General features: G+C 39.0%; 1 protein-coding gene across 1 annotated transcript in view; it reads left to right on the forward strand.

The window, feature by feature from the left end:
* Positions 1 to 454: 454 nt before the first annotated feature.
* Positions 455 to 22,329, forward strand: part of SAAL1 (serum amyloid A like 1) — a 39,866-nt gene continuing 17,991 nt past the window's right edge. Inside the window, exons 1-4 of the mRNA XM_037840976.1 lie at positions 455 to 627; positions 3,651 to 3,764; positions 8,591 to 8,674; positions 16,031 to 16,110. Coding sequence (XP_037696904.1) covers positions 493 to 627; positions 3,651 to 3,764; positions 8,591 to 8,674; positions 16,031 to 16,110 — 413 coding nt within the window. The 5' untranslated portion in view covers positions 455 to 492. The remainder of the gene's footprint in view (positions 628 to 3,650; positions 3,765 to 8,590; positions 8,675 to 16,030; positions 16,111 to 22,329) is intronic.

The raw sequence follows: 22,329 nt of genomic DNA on the forward strand, positions 1-22,329 counted from the left end.
TGTGCTGAGAACCAGGAGGGAGAAGGAAAGCTGCAACCATAAATAAACTGAGAGCAGACAGCGGAAAATCTGGGAGCCATTAATGCTTCTGATTCTTTTTACTCCAATTCAAAAGGGAAGTCTAGGGCCAGAAGGAGCCTGTGGAAATGGCCCCATAGTTACCAGTTTCACATCTGTGCCAGACACTGGCCTGTTCTCTGGCCCCTCTTATCCCCCTCCAATCAGGCTAAGTGCTCCTGGAGAGATGGCATATCTGGTCTAGTGAGGATGACCAATGACAATTAAGAGTACGATAGCGTCTTGGTCCTTGCAGGGTGGGGTGCAGGCTTGACTGGCATGCTGGGCTGGCCCTCTGGTCCGTCGGGCTCCGGGCAGCAGAGGGCGCTGCGCGGGGAGCCACGCCGCGCGTGCAGGGCCCTCTGGCCCCAGGCGGCCTCTCGTCTCCTCCAGTGGCTTCCGGCGAGGCTCCCGCGCACGGTTTGCGCTCTAGGAATGGACCGAAACCCTTCGCCGCCGCTTCTGAGTCCGGACGAGCAGGAGGAGGAGAAGGGGGCCGAGGGGGATTGCATAGGGAGCACAGTCTACAGCAAGCACTGGCTCTTCGGCGTTCTCAGCGGACTCATCCAGGTGTGGAAACTCGCGCTCTCCCCCGACACCCCAGACGTGCCTCTGCGCATCCCCTTTCTGCCCCGGGGACGCCATCCCCACGCCGACCCCTTCCCTCCCAGTCGCGCACCCCTGGGCCTCAAGCCTGGCGGTCCTGGCAGCCTCCGCCGGACCCCGAAACTGCCTGTGGCCACTCAGGTGCCCCGGAAAACAGAGGGAAGTGTAACTGGAGGGATGCTGGAATGTTTATGGTTACTATGTTTTGCTTTTAAAAATTTTATAGCAATACATGACCGTGTGGATACATTGCGCGGGTTTTTGCCCCCAGTGCGGAAGCCCAGGGTCTAATGATCTGTTTCATGGACTTTTTTTTTTTTTTTTTTTTTGAGAAGAAATAATTTCTTTTTGTTGAGGTAAAGTTCATTTAACATAAAATTCACCATTTAAACTATTTTGAAATGTAAAATTCAGTGACTTCCAGCTTATTCTCAATGTTGTACAACTATTACTATCTAATTATAGAACATTTTCATCACCCCAAAAAGGAACCCCATACCCATCAAGCAGTCACGCCTCATTACCCCTTTCCTCAGCCCCTGACAACTACTAATCTGTTTTTAGTGACTATTCTGGACAGGTCATATAAATGGAATCCTACAATGTGTGGCCTTTTGTAGCTAGTTTCTTTCACATAACATGATGTTTTCAAGGTACCAAGTTGTTGTATATCAGTAAATCATTCCTATTTATGCAGAATAATATCCCTTTATATGGTTATACCATATTTTGTTTATCCATTTGTTAGTTAATGGACTCTTGATTATTTCCACTTCCTGGCTATTATGAAAATTGCTGCTATAAATATTTGTGTACAGCTTTGTTTTCAGTTCTCCTGGGTATATATTTCAAATTGGAATTAATTAGTCACGGTGTTTAATAATCCTTTTAATATGCTGCTGGATTGAGTTTCCTGGCATTTTGTTAAGGAGTTTTGAATGTGTACTTGTTAGGGACACTGGCCTGTAGTTGTCCTTTCTGGTGCTGTTGTTGGTATTGGGGTAATATGGGCCTTTCAGAGGGAGTTAGGAAGCATACCCTTTTCTATTTTTTAGCAGAGTTTGAGAAAGACTGATGTTTTTTATTATAGATTCACCGGCAAAGCCATCTGGTCCTGGACCTTTTTATTGTTGGAAGGATTTGATTATCTGTTATAGACCTATTCAAATTTTCTAGTTTTTCTTGAGTCAGTTTTAGCAGTTTGTTTCCAGGACTTTATCCATTTCATCTAGGTTATCTAATTTGGTGGCATGCAATTGTTCATAGTATTCTCTTATATTCCTTTTTTATTTCTGTCAATGTTGGTAATAATATTACTACCCTATTGCTGATTTTAGTAATTTGGGTGTTCTTTTGTTCTTGGTCAGTCTAGGTAAAATTAGTTTGCCAATTTTGTTGATCTTTTCAAAGAACCAGTTTTTGGTTTCATTGATTGTTTTCGTATTTCACTTCACTCTAAATTTGATTTCCTTCCTTCTGCTTGCTTTGGGTTTACTCTTCTTTTTCTAGTTCATCAAAGTGGAAGTTCAGGTTATTGATTTGAGATTGTTCTTTAATGTAGGCATAGCTACAGATTTCTCTGAGCATTGCTCGCTTCATTCCATTAGCTTTGGTATGTTTTGTTTTCATTTCCATTAACCTGCAAGTATTTATTAACTTCTTTGATGCACTGCTTACGAGTATATATTTTTTTAACTTCCTCTTATTTGTCAGTTTTCCTTCTATTGATTTCTAATTCATTCTCTTGTGGTCACAAGTAAAACTTTGTATGATTTCAGCCTTTTAAAATTTATTGATACATTTTGTGGCCTAACATGGTCTATCTAGAATGTCCCATGTGTACTTGAGAAGAATTGTATTCTGCTGTCATTGGATGGAGTGTTCTATGTTAGATCTAGCTGCTTTATATGTTATTCAAATCTTCTTCTTCTTGGTTTATCTTTTGTCCAGTTCTATCCAACAGAAAGTTGGGGTGTTGAAGTCTCCAGATACATCTGTTACTTTCCCCTTCACGTATCATTTTGCTTCATATATGTTGAGTCTGCTGATAGGTACTGTTTCATGGCCTTTGATGTAGCAGGTTACTTGGTGACTTTGGAGATCAAAGTCTGAGATCAAAACCTGCTAGCGTGTGACCTTGGGCAAGTCACTTAACCATTTAGAACCTCAATGTCTATAAAATGTGATGAGAAGACCTATATCAGAGGGTTACTGTGTAGGTTAAGTGAGATTATAATGGCCATAAAGTGCTTAGCATGGTGTTTGACTTATAGGAGGCTCTCAATAAATGTGAATTCTCTTGTCACCACTTTTCCCTAACAGGTTTCTCTGTTTCCAGTTTCTCTTCTCCTGACCATCTTCTACACAGTTGCCAGAAAAATCTTCCTAAGGAAAAGCTGTTCATGATACTCCTCTTAGTTCCCTTTGCCTACAGAAGAAAAATGCAGATTTCCTAGTTTATTATCCAGGCTCTTTGCAACCTTCCCAGCCTAATCTGTCCCTGAAACATGAGATCTTTTCTTACCTCTCTACCTTTGTACTTTCCTCCCATCTGAATGCTCTTCTCCCCTTCTTGACAGACTCCTTTTCTTCCTCCCAGACTTAGCTCAAATATCACCAAGAAATGTTTTCTTCCCAGCTTCTTCCAGGCAGAGGTCCATCATTTTTGCTCCCACAACTCTTTGTCTACACTTCAGTTGAATCATCTAGCCTTTTCTGTTGTCATTCAGTTTACATGACGATCCTAAACTGCTTGAAGGCAAAGGATTATACCTTATCATCTTTGTATTCCTGCCCCAGTGCCTAGCAATACTAGGCATGAATGTTGAATGAATAGATCTGAAGTCACTAATTTTTTTAAACAAGATTTTGCCAAGAAGATACTTTGAGGATTCTGCTTTTATGACTTATAAACTACTCTGGGATAACTTGGGGGTGTACTATGGATAGTTTTTATTCATCCTTTTCTTCCTTTGTGTTTCCTAAAGCTTGTTAGCCCCCAAAACACCAAATCCGGCTCAGATGATGAGGAGCAACAGATGGAGCTTGATGAAGAAATGGAGAATGAAATTTGCAGAGTATGGGATATGTCAATGGATGAGGTATGGGGTTTCACTGGTAATGAAACTCTGAAAAGGCTGTTGGGTGAGGAGGTGGTGAATGGATTTTTAATAGATTCAGTCCTTCAGGCTCTGGGGAAAAAACCCAATCTGTAGTGTCTATAATCATACCCATATGTGGTGCAGAAAATGAGGTCCCATCAGCTACAAATGCTAAACTTTTGTCTTTTAAGGGCAGAGGATCTGAGCTAATTCTCATTAGGTTTGGGATAAATATATAGCTTTCAGGAATGCCAGAAAGCTTATCACCAAGGGAAGATCTGATTCTTACCCACCTAAAGAGTTCTGGCCTTATCTTGGAGAGCACATTAGGAGTTAGGAGACCACTGATGTGCCACAGTTAATTAGAAGGAAAGGATGAGAAGGGATTATGTCTGTATAATTGCAGTAATATTTTAATATTTGTAATGTACTTTATAGCTTAAAAAGCATTTTCATATATATTATTCCATTTGATCTTCACAACCCTATGGTATATAGGTAGTACAGGTAGGAATATAGAGGCAAAAGAGAATTATTAACTTAAATAATCTCTCATTTTATCACTTGGACTTTTGCAATAGATTCCTGATTTATATCCTTGTTTTAGTCTCTTTCACCTCCTTTTTGTCCTCCACAGTGCTACCCAAGTTACCTTTTTCTCCTAAAACATAGCTTTAATTGTTTTCTTCTGTCTTAAAAATTATCAATGGCTGTTCATTATTTTTATCCTTTTTTATTTTATTGAGATATCAGTTACAAAAATTTGTATATCTGACATAAAAAAACTGCATATATTTAAATGTACAATTTGGTAAGTTTTGACAAATGTATACATACATGAAAACATCACCATAATCAAGATAGACTAGAGAACATATCCATCACCGCAAAAAGTTTTTCCATGCCCCTTTGTAATTCCTCCATTTTTGCCCCTCCTTGCTTCTACCCTCCCCAGGCAGCCATTGGTCTGCTTTCTGTCACTATAGTTTAGTTTGATTTGTCAAGAGTTTTATAAAATGGAATCATACTTTAATTGTCTGGCTTCTTTTGCTCAGCATACTTATTTTGAGACTTATCAATCTTGTATATGTCACTATTTCATTCCTTCTTATTGCTTGGCATTGTATGTATATGCCGCAATTCACTCATCTGTCGATGAATATTTGAGTTGTTTGCAGTTTATTACAGATATAGCAGCTGTGAACATTTCGACTTGTATACAAGTCGTTCTATGGACATACACTTTGACGTAGGTAAATACCTTGAGTGGTATGGCTGGATCACATGGTAGATGTATGTTTAACTTTTTATGAAACTGCTGAATGGTTTTCTAGGTTTTTTATGTTATTAACCATTTTACATTACCACATGCTGTGTATGAGAATTCCAGTTCCTCCATATTCTTACCAACACTTGGTATAGTCAGTCTCTAATTTTAGCCATTCTAATGAGTATTTAGTGGATTCTCATTGTGTTAACTCAAATGTTAAGTATTTGCTTATTTGTAGTCCTTATGTCTTTTTTGGTGATGTGCCTGTTCAAATCTTTTGCCCACTTTTTAATTGTGTTGTTTGTTTTCTTTTGTTTCCTTCTAGAAGTTTTATAGTTTTAGATTTTACTTATAGGCTTATAAGCCATTCTGAGTTAATTTTAGGATATAGTATGAGATAGATTGAAGCTCATTTTTTTTGCATATGGTTATCCAATTTTTCCAGCTCATTTGTTGAAAAGACTATCTTTTCTCCACTGAATTTCCTTTTCACCTTTGTAAAAATCTATACGTATAGGTGTGTCCTTGACTCTTATCTGTTTCATTAATCTTTTTTTTTTTATGTCAGTATCACAAAGTTTTGGTTATTGTAATTTTGATTAGGTAGTATTAGCCTTCCAGCTTTTTTCTTCTTTTTCAAAGTTGTTTTGCTTGTCCTAGGTCCTTTGCATTTCCATAATAAGTTTGGAATCAGCTTGTCAATATCTTAAAAAAAAAAAAAAATCCTATTAGGATTTTAATTGAGATTAAGGTGAATCTGTGGTTCAATTAGGGGAGAACTGACAGATTAACGATATTGAGTCTTTTGACTCATGAACATGCTGAGAGCATTGATTTGAGAATTGTCTTTTTTTAATGTATGCATTTAGAGCTGTAGATTTTTCCCTAAATACTGTTTTAGCAGTATCCCACAAATACTGATATGTTGTGTTTTCATTTCTAGTAAGTTCAGAATATTTCTAATTCCCCTTATGATTTTTTCTTTTATTCCTGGTGTGTGTTATTAGAAGTGTGTTGTTTAGTTTTCAAATATTTGGGGATTTTTCAAATACTTTCCTGTTACTGATTTCTAATTTAATTCCATGTAGTCAGTTAGCATACTTTATGACTTGATCTTTTAAATGTATCAAGACTTGTTTTATGGCCCACAATCAGATCAATCTTGGTAAATGCCCCACGTGTACTTGAAAAGAATTTGTATTCTGCTGTTGCTGAAGAGAGTGTCCTGTAAATGTCAGGTCAAGTTAGTTGAGAGTACTGTCCGTTCAATCAATTATTGAAAAGCTGTGGTGTCTATATATGTGTGTATATATGTATGTATATTTATATGTCTATAATTTTTTAAAAATGAAATTGAACCTGGTTTGCAAATGAACTCTTAATGTAAAATCCTAAGATATAAAATAGGTAAAAGCAGAGAGCAGTGATTTGAAAGAGGTTATTGGAGGGGAAGGCCACGTTCTTTAGCCTCTACTTCGCCCCCTTTCATAGCTTTTCTGGCACCTCTGTAGAACAGAGCTCTCTACTGGTCACCGTGGTCTCTGGAATGAAGTCCCTCCAACGAAACTGCATCTTAGCCTCAATTCCTGCTGCTCTGTGTCCATCATTCAGTGTTTGAGCAGGACCGGGAGACTTCTGGATACTTCAAGCATTTTCATGCATCCATGCTCTATTTGTCACCCTCTCTGACTGGAATGGCCTCCAGCTGGCAAAATCCTTTTTATCATTTATGGTCTAGCTTAATGTCACTTCTTCTGTGGTGCTTCCCAGACACTCCTTGCAGAATTAATCTCTTTTACATGTGTGCTCCCATGGAACCTTGTTCACTCTCTTGTATAACACTTTTCTTGTTATTCAGTGGTTGTTTTGAGTCTCTGCGTTCCCTAATATGTTTGAGTTCCTTCTCATCAAAGCCTAATGTCTACTGTCCCTAATATTAGATCTGAAGGAGCCCTCTTTCTGCTGGTTTCTAAATTCCCCACCTTGTTTATATTCTTTGTGGCACTTAGAAATTATGTACTTTAGTTGTTTTTGTATTTAATTTGTCTCATCCCTCTAGGATGAAAACTTCTTGAGACTGAGTCCTTATCTAATTTACTCACTGATGTGTTTCCAGAGCCTAAAACAGTGCCTGTTACTTAGGCTTTTCGGTAAATAGTTCATGAATAACAAATGAATGATTGACTACCTGAGAGGTAGTGTGGTGTAGTGGTTAACAGCATGGCCACAAGTTGGACCCATCTGGGCTCAAATCTGGGCTCTGTGTCCTACTGACTGTGTAACCTTGGAGAGGTTGCTTAACCTTTTAAAATCTCAGTTTGTTTCTTTGTTAAATAGGGCTAATAATAATAACGATTTCATAGGGTTATTGTGAAAATTAAATATTATGCAGAGCACTTAATTGTGCCTGGCATTTAATATTTATTCAATAGATATTAACTGCCATTATTATTGTTGTTTATGTTGTTAGGTCTGGGAATTATTAATCATCATTCAATAAATAAATCCTTGCAGAGTTGCCCACATGAGCATCACATGATTGCCTATACTGGAGAGCATCTGCTGTAGTGATTTAAATTTGAGATGTATCTTTGAAAACATTGTTTTCTCTTACCATTGTCTCTTAATAGGTACAGAATGTCTCTCCTAGTCAGCAGTCACATAGGTTACTTCAGTTTCAGCTGTTCTGGGAGATAACTGCCTTGCTCTTTGGGGTGCCCCCAGGGTCCTTCAGAGTGAATTTTCATGTAAGCTATAGAGCCTGTATTTAAGGTGAACCAACCCAGATATTCTTCAGATTTGGTGAAAATCTGTGGTAAGGGACTATCAGAAACTTGATTTTATTTGTATATTTTATAATATGCAAATACCCACATTAATTGACTCAGTTTTTGTGCCCCACATTCATAGGTGAGATTTGGCCCATTTGGGTCACATGTCCACTCCAGGTGTCACAGTGTGGTATGCCTCTTTAGGTGCTGTGGACTGGGCAGACTTTAGGAAGGAGGTGTGAAGCTGTCACAGTTACATTGTAGTCAGAATTTTCTTTCTGTGTAGGATTTTGAAAACACAGGTTCTGATTTTGGACATGACCATTACAATAGGAGTTTTCAACCTGTTTCCTGTATTGTGTTTTAAACTTTGGGAGGACTGGAATTAGGAGTTATACTCTTTTCCCTTATCTCCAGTTTCTAGTGTGATATCTGACAATCATCAAATGTGTTTAAATGAGTTAATGTGAGGTCCTGGTAGGTAGAAATACCATTAAGCTAAATATATTCAGGGCAAAAAAAGGAGGATGATTCTCTGGAGTGTCACAGTTTATTTAGATTTGTTTACGGAATACTTCCTTTGTGTTGTGATCACATACTACAAAGACTTTCTAGCATTACTTTTGTGTATTGACATAATTTCTAACCTCATGGTTTGCTATTTTCTTGCATTTGCAATACTGAAAGGAGATATATATGGAATTAACATTTCTTTATGCTAACTAAGTTATGGGGTTTTAAGAGGAATTTCAGCATCCAAATCAATAATCATTTTTTATTTCCAGGATGTGGCTTTATTTCTCCAAGAATTTAATGCTCCTGACATATTTATGGGAGTATTGGCCAAATCCAGGTGTCCACGCTTGAGAGTAAGTATGTACATTTCTAAAGCTTTACTCTTTGGGACAATGATAGCAGATAGTGCTGAGTAGTCTTGCATTTCTCTCACCTTATTTTGTTTTATTTTTCTTACTGGCTATACATCAACAAACTACTCTCCCAATGTCTGTTGAACATCTACCAGGTACTAGATATTGTGCTATTTAAAATTACTAAAGTTATAGAATTTTAGATTTGGACTGGACCTGGGAGATCTGTACTTGCATGTAACAGCTGTGGAAGCCACATAGGTTTAGTAACTTACAGAAATTATGCTGCTAATGTGTGGCAGAAAAGGGAACAGTGCCTAGACCTCTCATTTCTCAGTTCATGGCTCTTTTTTACTCACAAAATTCTCCCTTGTTTAGAACCTTCTTTCTAAACTTGGCCTCTTGCTCAAAACCTTTCCTGCATAAAACCCACCCTCCAGATCTTTCTAGGTTAGCAAGGCCTGTGGACTCCCTGTCTCATGAGCTTACAGTGCTTATTGCCCTTCCTGTGCCTCCCTTTGGATGCCTTCAGTCTCCTCTGCTATTCACGTCTTTTATTCCACATGGTGTTTTTCTTCCAAGCCTTTCTGAATAAGTAAGTTCTCAGTGGTTGATAGTAAACTCCCAAGAACAATTATCTACCTCTCATTTTATCTTTATGTGTTGTGCAACATACTGTACTTTAATGCCATGTAAGTTGCCATGTGCTATGCATGCCATGGGTAATTAGTAAGTATCCATTGAGTAATTATAATTACGAATAACTGTTATTAACCTGAGTATTTGGTTTTACTACTCCTATGAGGTAGGCATTAGCCCCACTTTACAAATAGAAGAACTAAGTTTCAGGTTGAGAAATATATCTAGGGTCAGACAACTAGGAAGGAATGGAGCTGGGATTTGAGGCTAGGCCTGTGGAACTCTGATATACCCATTGTACCGCAATAATTATAAATCAGTGTATAATTCTTTGTGTATTTTTACAAATTGAATGATGAATTAAAATTGTTACTTAGTAGAATGTTCCACCTGAATTGGGACCTGGTAAACCACTTTGTCCTTGGATCTTTATGTTAGTGTAAAGTTCAACAGTTACGTGAGTTTTCTTCTGGGTTTTTCTAACTAAAATAGAAATGCTGCATGATTAGTACTTAAATAAGCTTATGTCAGAAATGACATCTTTCAGGAATGTCATATTGTTGTATATGCCCACCAGCCATAGCCTGTCTACAGCAGCAGTTTTCAGCTTTGGCAGCATGTTAGAATCACCTAAAACAGTGGTTCCTAAATTTCAGCAGGCCCAGAATCACTGCTTGCTGGGCTACCCCCAGAGTTCCTGATCCAGTAGGTCTAGAGTAGGGCCGAAAATTTCTAGTAAGTTCCCAGATGATGCTCTAGTCGGGGGCCAAACTTGGAGATGCTCTGCCCAAGGAAACTAAAAAAAATCCTGAGCCAGGCCATACCCCAGATCAGTTAATACAGAATCTCCAAGTGTCAAACTCCAAGCATCTTTTTTTTTTTTTTTTGAAATAAATTCAAAGTTACATGAATAGTTGCAAAAATAATACTAGCCCCATACACAGAATTCCATCATACCCTGACCCCCCTCCCCGATAGCTCAATCCACCAACTTTAACATGCTGTCGCATCGCTATTTCTTTCCCTCCCTCCCTATCTATCATCCATCATATATTTCTCTGTCTTCTGAATATATCCAAGCATCTTTTTTTTGTTTTGTTTTGTTTTGTTTTTAGCCTCTTTTTTTAAATCTTCATTTTATTGAGATATATTCACATACCACACAGTCATACAAAACAAATCGTACATTCGATTGTTCACAGTACCATTACATGGTTGTACATTCATCACCTAAATCAATCCCTGACACACACAAAAATAACAAGAATAATAATTAAAGTGAAAAAGAGCAATTGAAGTAAAAAAGAACACTGGGTACCTTTGTCTGTTTGTTTGTTTGTTTCCTTCCCCTATTTTTCTACTCATCCATCCATAAACCAGACAAAGTGGAGTGTGGTCCTTACGGCTTTCCCAATCCCATTGTCACCCCTCATAAGCTACATTTTTATACAGTTGTCTTCGAGATTCATGGGTTCTGGGTTGTAGTTTGATAGTTTCAGGTATCCACCACCAGCTGTCCCAATTCTTTAGAACCTAAAAAGGGTTGTCTAAATTGTGCGTAAGAGTGCCCACCAGAGTGACCTCTCGGCTCCTTTTGGAATCTCTCTGCTACTGAAGCTTATTTCATTTCCTTTCACATCCCCCTTTTGGTCAAGAAGATGTTCTCCGTCCCACGATGCCAGGTCTACATTCCTCCTCGGGAGTCATATTCCACGTTACCAGGGAGATTCACTCCCCTGGGTGTCTGATCCCACGTAGGGGGGAGGGCAGTGATTTCACCTTTCAAGTTGGCTTAGCCAGAGAGAGAGGGCCACATCTGAGCAACAAAGAGGCATTCGGGAGGAGGCTCTTAGGCACAACCATAGGGAGGCCTAGCCTCTCCTTTGCAGCAACCGTCTTCCCAAGGGTAAAACCTATGGTAGAGGGCTCAACCCATCAAACCACCAGTCCCCTATGTCTGTGGTCATGTTAGCAACCATGGAGGTGGGGTAGGCCAATACCCCTGCATTCTCCACAGGCTCCTCAAGGGGGATCTACATATTTTTTTCCTTGTTTTTTTCTTTTTTTTAACTTTTCCCTTTTTTTTAAATCAACTGTATGAAAAACAAACAAACAAACAAAAAAACATACAATAAAAGAACATGTCAAAGAGACCATAATAAGAGAGTAAGAAAAAGACAACTAACCTAAGATAACTTCTTTACTTCCAACATGTTCCTACTTTACCCCAAGAAAGTTACCTAATATAGCAACATTTCTGTGAACTTGTTCCTACTATATCCATCAGAAATTAACAGACCATAGTCATTCCTGGGCATCCCCAGAACATTAAATAGCTTATCTGTTCTTCTTGGATTATTGTTCCCCCTTTCTTAATTGCTCTCTATTGCTAGTTCCCCTACATTCTACATTATAAACCATTTGTTTACATTTTTCAAAGTTCACATTAGTGGTAGCATATAATATTTGTCTTTTTGTGCCTGGCTTATTTCGCTCAGCATTATGTCTTCAAGGTTCATCCATGTTGTCATATGTTTCACGAGATCGTTCCTTCTTACTGCCATGTAGTATTCCATCGTGTGTATATACCACATTTTATTTATCCACTCATCTGTTGAAGGACATTTGGTTTGTTTCCATCTCTTGGCAATTGTGAATAATGCTGCTATGAACATTGGCGTGCAGATATCTGTTCGTGTCACCCAAGCATCTTTTTAAAGTTCCCCAGGTGATGCTCAATGAACAGCCAAGACTGAGAAACTTGGTCTTTGATTGGGAGTTTATTCCCTCTTTAGTTGATTAGAATTTGTTTCTTTTCTACTCTCACTCTTTATCTTTTCCCGTTTGACCACACACATTTACTTGAAACTCCCTAATCTTGTGCCTTCTGTGTCCCCTAACCCCCATGGTCTCTTATCTTTTTAATTACTCTCTATCACTTTCACTGGCTTTTCTCTTTCTTCCTATACCTGAGTGTGGACTCCTTCTAAGGTGTTGTTCTGGTTTGCTAATGCTGCCAGAATGCAAAACACCAGAGATGGATTGGCTTTTATAAAAGGGGTTTATTTGGTTACACAGTTACAGTCTTAAGGCCATAAAGTGTCCAAGGTAACGTATCAACAATTGGGTATCTTCATTGGAGGATGGCAGTGGCGTCCGGAAAACCTCTGTTAGCTGGGAAGGCACATGGCTGGTGTCTGCTCCAAGTTTTGGTTTCAAAATGGCTTTCTCCCAGATGTTCCACTCTAGGCCACAGCTCCTCTTCAAAATGTCACTCTTGGTTGCTCTTGGGGCATTTGTCCTCTCTTAGCTTCTCCGGAGCAAGAGTCTGCTTTCAATGGCCGTCTTCAAACTGTCTGTCATCTGCAGCTCCTGTGCTTTCTTCAAAGTGTCCCTCTTGGCTGTAGCTCCTCTTCAAAATGTCACTCTCAGCTGCACTTCAAAATGTTACTTACAGCTGCACTGAGTTCCTTCTATTTGTCAGCCCATTTATATGGCTCCAGTGATTTAATATGGACCCACCCTGAATGGGTGGGGTAACACCTCCATGGAAATTATCCAATCAGAGTCATCACTCACAGTTGGGTGGGGTGCATCTCCATGGGAACACTCAAAGAATTACAGTCTAATCAACACTGATAGGTCTGCCCACACAAGATTACATCAAAGATAGTGGTGTTTTGGGGGACATGATACATTCAAACCAGCACAGGTGTAGACCCTGATCTCTTGTTCTCTTTATATTCACTGCCTTAGTGAACTCCTCCACTAAGCAACAGGTTTCAGTTGCAACTCTGCCTGTGGGATCAAAGCCCTGACTTCCCTTTGGATTTTTGGTGCTATATCTTAAACTTTCATCAGGAGTTCTCCACTTGCATGCTGCAGTTTTGTTTTGTTTTTTTGTTTTTCAATTCAGTTTTATTGAGATGTATTCACATACCCTACAACCATCCACAGTGTACAATACAGTACACTGTACTGTACCATCATATAGTGCATTCTTCACCAAAATCAATTTTTGAACATTTTCCTTGCTCCAAAAAAAAAAAAAAAATTAAAACAAGAATAAAAATACAAGTAAAGAAGAGCACCCAAAACATCCCATCCCCCTTATTATTCATTTAATTTTTGTTCCTATTTTTTTTACTCATCTGTCCATACATGGGATAAAGGGAATGTGAGCTGTAAGGTTTTCATAATCACACAGTCACACTCTATAAGCCACATAGTTATATAATCATCTTCAAAAATCAAGGCTACTGGTATTTCAGGTATTTCCTTCTAGGTATTCCAATACACTATAAACTAAAAAGGGGTATCTACGTTATGCATAAGAATACCCTCAAGAATGACCTCTTGACTCCATTTGAAATCTCTCAGCCACTGAAACTTTATTCTGTTTCATTTCTCTTCCCCCTTTTGGTCAAAAAGATTTTCTCAATCGCATGATACTGGGTCCAGGCTCATCCCTGGGAGTCATGTCCCATGTTGCCAGGTAGATTTGACATCCCTTGGTGTCATGTCCCACATAGTGGGGAGGGCGGTGAGTTTACCTGCCAACTGGGCTTAAAGAGAGAAAGGCCACAAAGAGGTTCTCTGGGGGAGACTCTTAGGCACAATTATAAATAGGCTTAGCCTTTCCTTTGCAGTAACAAGCTTTGTAAGGACAAGCCCCAAGATCGAGAGCTCACCCTTCCAAATTGGTAGTTCGCAATGCTTGTGAGAATATCAGTAATTCCCCAGGTGGGGAAGTTTAATGTTCCCACATTTTTCCCCAGACCCTCAGTGGGGCTTTGCAAATACATTTTTATTCTCTGCGGAAATTACTTTGAGATGTATTGGGGTTTCACACTAACCTGCACAAACCAACCAGATTGCACTCCCTCTTCAAAGTTCCGTGTTTTATGGTGTGTGAATAAACTGACTGTACAAGTTAAATTATTTAGTGTGCTACAGAAGATACAGATTTTGCACCAAATAAACATGTCTTTCTTTGGTCTCACACAGAAGTTGAAGGTTTAAAACACAGTCAATATTGTCCTTTACCCTTTAGTCTGATTTGAGATCTGCTTCAGTCATACATCTAATTGAAGTCTGAACACTTTTTCAGCTTTTTTTTAACAGTTGCCTTATGGGATAATACATTCATAGCTGCGTAACTCTAGCTGTGAATCTCAGGTGTCACACAGATATTCGAAGTTCTAGGGACCAACCAGGTTATACACAAAGAGCTCAGCATCTCAGAATTTAGAGATAACCTTTACAACTCAGAAATAGATGTGACTGCTGTAAGAGCTTACAAAATAGGGATCTTTACAATAAGCCTTCCCCTGGTAACCTGTGCTCTCAGATTCAGTTCTCAGAGTTTGCACATTATGGTTAGTCCATATTAATGAGGTGTTATAATGTTTGTCTTTTTATTTCTGGCTTACTTCACTCAAAATGCTGTCCTCAAGACCATTCACCATAAGTTGTTATAGAAGTTGCATACCTCACAACTTCTTCCTTCTTGCATGCAGGCTGCAGTTTTTAATCCCAAATTCCATATGTTTATCAAACTTATAAAATTAGGAGTGCAGACTCAGTAGATCTGGGGTAAGACTTAGAAATCTATATTTACAGCAAGCTCCCTGAGTGATTCTTATGTTCCTGTGTTTGGAAACACTGTCCTAACTGAATTCATTGTATGCTTTCCTAAGCTAATTTTCTTTTCCAATTTTCCTGTTAATGAAACCAACATTTCTGACTGAGGAAATGAGGCTACATGAAGTCTAGCAGTCACGGTCAACTATTTTCTCTCTTTGCCGCCCATCAAATTATTTTGCTTTCACCTGTGAGTTTCCTTCAGCTTCATTCTTTCCATGCCTGCCACCATCATCCTCATCAAAGCCCTCATCTTGCTTCTTGGCTCCTGAGATGCAATATAGTATGGTGGTTAAATGCTCAGGCTATGGAGTCTTGCTTTCTTTTAGTTGGAACCTTTGGGGAAGTTGCTTAACTTCTCTGTGCTTCAGTTTCCTCATCTGAAAAAATGGGGATAATAATAGTATTTACCTCATGATACATGGAGAGTGCTTGACGTGGTGCCTGGCCTGAGTAAGTGCTAAATAAACATTAGTTGATATTACTGAGGTAGATTTTTAACTTCTCTTAAACTTTTTGTAACTGTAATGCATTATGCATTTGGCTGTCAAAACAATCTTCCTAAAATACCTACTTAGCAATTTGTCCCCCCTCCTTGAGAACCTTCATGGCTCCAAATAACCTCCCAGATTAAGTCTGAACTTTTCAGCATGGCATTCAAAGCCCTTAATAATCCTGATCCTTTTTAACCTGCTGTTTTAACCCCCATTTTTATGCTCCATCCTGGCTGCTTTCTTTACTGCCGACTGCATTAGCCATGTTCATTTTTCCCTTCCTGTCCTTGCTGCCCTTCCTGCCCTTGCTTGTTTGCACATCTAAATCCTGCCAGTCATTTAAGACTCATTTCATCCATAAAATTTCTTCTAACAAGTAACTCCTACCTATATTGAGCTTTCTTTTTCCTGTGTCTTTCATCCTTTCTCAAATTCTGTAAACTTGTCAGAGTTAGAGAGCAGAGCAATATACTTCTGTGTCCTCCACCAATTGACTCAGTAAAAGTTTTTACTCAAGTTATTTTTGTATATGTGTGTTTCACCTCAGAGCCATTATGACCTGTGAAATTTGATTTGGCAGGAAATCTGTGTGGGAATTTTAGGCAATATGGCCTGTTTCCAGGAGATATGTGTGTCTATCAGCAGTGATAAAAATCTTGGGTAAGTCCTACTATATGATAATTATGTTTTTTTTAAACAGCATCATATTTTATATCATTAAGGAAATTCTAATACACAGGAGAGAGTGAGAATATTAGGAAATATAGTACTTCTCTTCTCTTGATGAATATTTTCCAGTTTCTTTATTGTATATTGATGGTAGCTGGAGTCTTCCAGGGTATTTATGAACGTGATCCAGAGTTTAGGCCTGTTTCTTATTTTTGGTTAATCAGTAGAAAGGGGACCTGAATTGTTAGCAGGGGATAACACAGATTTGATAAGTACCAGTGGGACAAAACTTGAAGGTGGTGACCAGAATCCAAAACATTTTAGATTTGGGTAATCCAAGGGCCCAGAAAGCTAGACCCTGGAAAAACCTGATTTGTTGGGCAGGGTCCCCCTGAGAACTGTGAGTAGATCAAGGGTAGGAATTGCTAACAGATTAGAAGATAAAGAATAACCTCTGTGATCAGGACTTACTTTCTTCTGCTTGGAAGCTAGGTTTCTTCTACTTGCAGAAAAATTTTTGGCAGAAGGTTTTTTAATGCTGGAAACCCTAGGGTTTACTTTAAGAAGTCGGAGAACACCCTGAAGTTACATGCTGAATTTTGTGGGTGTGTCCATTTCTCGGCAGAGGGCGGATCTTTAATCAGAATTTCAAAGAAATCTCTGCCCAAAACAGGTTAAGGAAACTGTTTTAGGGAGAGTCCTTGTCAGACTATGGCCCTGTATCAGAATGTTCAAGTAACTGTACCTCTAAAAAAAGAAGAAATGATTACCTTTTCTAGGTGCACAGGGACTTCAAGATCCTAATTCAAGGTATTCCTCAGTAATTTACAATCATTCATGGAGTAAATAACTCAGGATTATGATTGGTCTCTGGTATTCCCTATCAAAAATCTGATAATGAAGTAGGTTAGTAAATTTTATAAATTGGGAGGTGTGCCAGTTTGGATGTTGTTCTAGTTTGCTAATGCTGCCAGAATGCAGAACACCAGAAATAGATTGGCTTTTATAAAAGGGGGTTTATTGGGTTACAAAGTTACAGTCTTAAGGCTATAAAGTGTCCAAGGTAAGTCATCAATAATCAGGTACCTTTACTGGAGGATGGCCAGTGGTGTCCGGGAAACCTCTATTAGCTGGGAAGGCACGTGGCCGGCATCTGCTGTGGAGTTCTGGTTTCAAAAATGTTTTTCTCCCAGGATGTTCCACTGTAGGCTGCAGTTCGTCAAAAATGTCGCTCTTAAGGTGTTTGTCCTCTCTTAGCTTCTCCGAAGCAAGAGTGCTTTCAATGGCCATCTTCAAACTGTCTCTCATCTGCAGCTGCTCTCTCAGCTTCTGTGCATTCTTCAAAGTGTCCCTCTTGGCTGTAGCAAGCTCGCTTCTTCTGTCTGAGCTTATATAGTGCTCCAGTAATTCAATTCAGACCCACCCTGAATGGGTGGGACAACACCTCCATAGAAATTATCCAATCACAGTTGATTGAATCACATCTCCATGGAAACACCCAAAGGATTCCAAAATCTTAATCAACACTAATATGTCTGCCCACACAAGATTGCATCAAAGACGATGGTATTTTGGAGGACATAATACATTCAAACCAGCACAGATATATTATGTCCCCCAAAGCACCATGTTCTTTAATGCAGTCTTGTGGGGGCAGATGAATTAGTGTTGATTAGTTTGGAACCTTCTGATTGAATGTTTCCATGGAAATGTGGCCCCGCCCAATCAGGGTGGGTCTTGATTAGTTCACTGGAGTCCTGTAAAAAGAGCTCACAAACAAAGGGACCTCAGAGCAATTGAGAGTGACATTCTGTTGCAGCTGTAGCCAACAGAGACATTTTGAAGATGGCCATTGAAAGTAGACTTTTGCTAGTCCAGAATTTGCATGGAAGAAACTAAGAGAACATCCCCAGACACCTAGAGAGAAACATCCTGGGAAAAAGCCATTTTGAAACTCTGGAGCAGATGCCAGCCACATGCCTGTGCCTTCCCAGATGACAGAGGTTTTCCGGATGCCATTGGCCATCTTTTAGTGAATGTACTCAGTTGTTGATGCCTTACCTTGGACGCTTTATGGCCTTAAGACTCTAACTTTGTAACCAAATAAACCAATCTGTTTATATAAAGCCAATCTGTTTCTGGTGTTTTGCAAAATGGCAGCATTAGCAAACTGGAACAGGAGGTATATTTATTTCATCCATTTAGATGCTTATCTTAATTAATATAGAACAATTTACATTGCTGATGGGATGTAAATATGTTCAACTGTTTTAGAACAGTTGGGCATTATCTTGTCAAATTGGAAGATATTCATGTCCTATGACCCAGCAGTGCCACTCATAGGTATATAGTAAGAGAAACCCATTCACATAAATGTCAGCCTATTTATACAAAAATTATAGGAGCATTGCCTGAAATAGCTACAAATTAGAATTAACCCAAATGTCCATCAGTAGAAGGCTGGACGAATAAATTAGGTTCATACACAGGAATGTTCTGCAGCACTGAATCAAAGAACAGTGACAGGAACAACATGGGTTGTTCTCAGATATACATAATGTTGAACAAAAGAATAAAGACTCAATACGTATAATATAGTTTATGTAAAGTTCAAAAATAAGCAAAACTGAAACATTAGAATAAAACTATAGAGCAAACAGGGACATGAGTGCTGGAGAAGCAGAATACTAGTCATTTCTAAGTGGCCAAGAGGGCATTACGATTTGGAAGGGTCATGGGGGTGCTACCATGTGCAACACTGTTCTGTTTCTTGGAAACATGAGTGTTTACTTTATAATTATTCTTTATCTATATATAAATTTGTATCTCATAGGCTTTTATGTCCATATTTGTTGGGGATTGAATCATGTTCCCCACAAAAGACATGTTCAGGTCTCAACTGCTGTTCTGTGGTTTTTGGTACTGGGAGTTGAGTGCTGCTGTGACAAAGCTAAGAATGTGGAAACGGCTTTGCAATTGGGTAATGGATAAGAGGCTGGAAAAATTGTGAGGTGCTTGATTAAAAAAAAATCTAGATTGCTTTGAAGAGACTGTCAGTAGAAATACGGATGTTAAAGGTACTTCTGATGAGGCCTTAGATGGAAATGGTTAGTGTATTATTGGAAACTGGAGGAAAGACGATCCTTGTTAAAGTGGCAAAGAACTTGGCAAAATTGTGTTCTTCTATTTATTTTTTATTAGAGAAGTTGTAGGTTTACAGAAAAATCATGCAAAAAATACAGAGTTCCCTATATGCTGCCCTATTATTAACATTCTTATAAAAGCCAATCCATTTCTGGGTTTGTGCACAATGGCAGCATTAGCAAACCGGAACAGGGGTTTTATTTGGTTACAAGTTTACAGTCTGAAGGCCATGAAAATGTCCAAATTAAGGCATCAATACAAGTATACCTTCACCGAAGGAAGGCCAGTGGCATCTGGAAAACCTCTGCTAGCTGGGAAAGCACGTGGTTGGCATTTGCTGATCCTGGATTGTGTTCCAGTTCCTCTCTCAGCTCCTGCGCATTCTTCAAAATGTTGCTCTTGGGACGTTTTGTCCTGTTAGCTTCTCTGGAGCAACTTTGGGCTAGCATCTCCAAAGTTAGAAAAAGTCTGCTTTCAACAGCTGTCTCCAAACTTTCTTTCTCAGCTGCTCCCCAAAATGTCACTCTCAGCTGCTCTGAGGTCCTTCTGTTTGTGAGCTCTTTTATAGGACTCCAGTGATTAAATCAAGATGCACCCTGAATGGGTGGGGTCCATATCTCCATGGAAAATATCCAGTGAAATGTTTCACTCACAGTTGATTGAGTCACATCCCCATGGAAACACTCAACTGAAAGATTCCAACCTAATCAACACTAATACGTCTGCCCCCACAAGATTGCATTAAAGAATATGGCTTTTGGTAAGACATAATATATCCAAACTAGTACACTACCTAACTCATTTTATGAAGCCAACTTCACTCAAATGCCAAAACCAGATAAAGATGCTACCAGAGAAGAAAACTACAGGCCAGTCTCCTTAATGAACGTAGATGCAGAAATTCTCAACAAAATACTTGCAAATCAAATTCAAAGACACATAAAAAAAATCATACACCATGACCATGTGGTGTTCATTCCAGGCATGCAAAGGTGATTCAACATAAAAAAATCAATCAGTGTAATACAGCACATTAACAAGTCAAAAGGGAAAAAATCAGATGATCATCTCAATAGATGCTAAAAAGCATTCGACAGAATTTCAGCATCCTTTTTTGATAAAAACACTTCAAAAGATAGGAATTGAAGGCGACTTCCTCAATATGATAAAGGGCATATGTGAAAAACTCACAGCCAGCATAGTACTCAGTGGTGAGAGACTGAAAGCCTTCCCTCTAAAACCAGGAACAAGACAAGGATGCCTGCTCTCACTGCTGTTATTCAACATTGTGGTAGAAGTTCTAGCCAGAGCAATCTGGCAAGACAAAGAAATAAAAGGCATCCAGATTGGAAAGGAAGAAGTAAAACTGTCATTTGCAGATGGTATGATCTTATATTTTGAAAACCCTGAGCAATCAGTCACATAATCTACTTGAGCTAATAAACAAATTCAGCAAAGTGGCGGAATACAAGATTAGCACACATAAGTCAGTAATGTTCCTATACACTAGTAATGACCTAACTGAAGAGACACTCAAGAAAAAGATTCCATTCACAATAGCAATTAAAAAAATCAAGTACCTAGGAATAAACTTAACCAAGGAGGTAAAAGACCTCTAAACAGAAAATTATGTAACTTTACTAAAAGAAATAAAAGGTGATATAAAGAGATGGAAAAATATTCCATGTTCATGGATAGGAAGGCTAAGCTTTGTTAAAATGTCAATCCTACCAAAACTGATCTACAGAATCAATGGAATGCCAATCAGATTCCAACAACCTACTTTGCAGATTTGGAAAAGCTAGTTATCAAATTTATTTGGAAGGGAAAGGGGCCTCGAATTGCTAAAAACATTCTAAAAAAGAAAAGCAAAGTGGGAGACTTACACTTCCAGACTTTAAAGCCTACTGTAAAGCCACAGTAGTCAAAACAGCATTGGCATAAAGACAGACATATTGAACAATGGAATCAAATTGAGAATTCAGAAATAGACCCCCAGACCTATGGTCGACTGATTTTTGATAAGGCCCCTGTAGCAGTTTGTATATTATGTCCCCCAGAAAATGCCATGTTCTTTGATGCAGTCTTGTGTGGGCAGACATATTAATGTTGATTAGATTTTGAAATTCTTTGAGTGTTTCCATGGAGATGTGCCCCACCCAACTGTGGGTGATGACTCTGATTGGATAGTTTCTGTGGAGGTGTGGCCCCGCCCATTCAGCATGGGCCTTGATGAGTTTATTGGAGCACTATATAATCTCAGACAGAAGGAACAAACTTGCTACAGCAAAGAGGGACACTTTGAAAAAGGCACAGGAGCTGAGAGAGGAACTGCAGTTTACAGAGACATTTTGGAGATGGCCTTTGAAAGCAGACTTTTGCTCCAGAGTGCTGAGAGAGGACAAACACCCCAAGAGCAACTGAGAGTGATATTTTGGAGAGAAGCTGCAGCCTAGAGAGGAACGTCCTGGGAGAAAGTCATTTTGAAACCAGAGCTCTGGAGCAGACACCAGCCACATGCCTTCCCAGCTAGCAGAGGTTTTCTGGACACTATTGGCCATCCTCCAGTGAAGGTACCCGATTATTGATGACCTACCTTGGACACTTTATAGCCTTAAGACTGTAACTTTGTAACCAGATAAACCCCATTTATAAGAGCCGATCCATTTCTGGTGTTTTGCATTCTGGCAGCATTAGCAAACTAGAACAGCCCCCAAATCCACTAACCTGGGACAGAACAGTCTATTCAGCACATGGGGCTGGGAGAACTGGATACCCACATCTAAAATAATGCAAGACCTCTATCTCGCATCCTATACAAAAATTAACTCAAAGTGGATCAAAGACCTCAATATGAGAGACAGTACCATAAAACTCCTAGAAGATAATGTAGGGAAATACCTTCAAGATCAGGTATTAGGAGGTTGCTTCTTAGACCTTACACCCAAAGCACAAGCAGTGAAAGAAAAAATAGATAAATGGGAACTCCTCAAAATTAAAAGCTTCTGTACCTCAAAGGAATTTGTCAAAAAGGTGAAGAGGCAGCCAGTGCAATGGGAAAAAGTA

This window comes from Choloepus didactylus, chromosome 6 (assembly GCF_015220235.1).
Source record: "Choloepus didactylus isolate mChoDid1 chromosome 6, mChoDid1.pri, whole genome shotgun sequence".
NCBI lineage: Eukaryota > Metazoa > Chordata > Mammalia > Pilosa > Megalonychidae > Choloepus > Choloepus didactylus.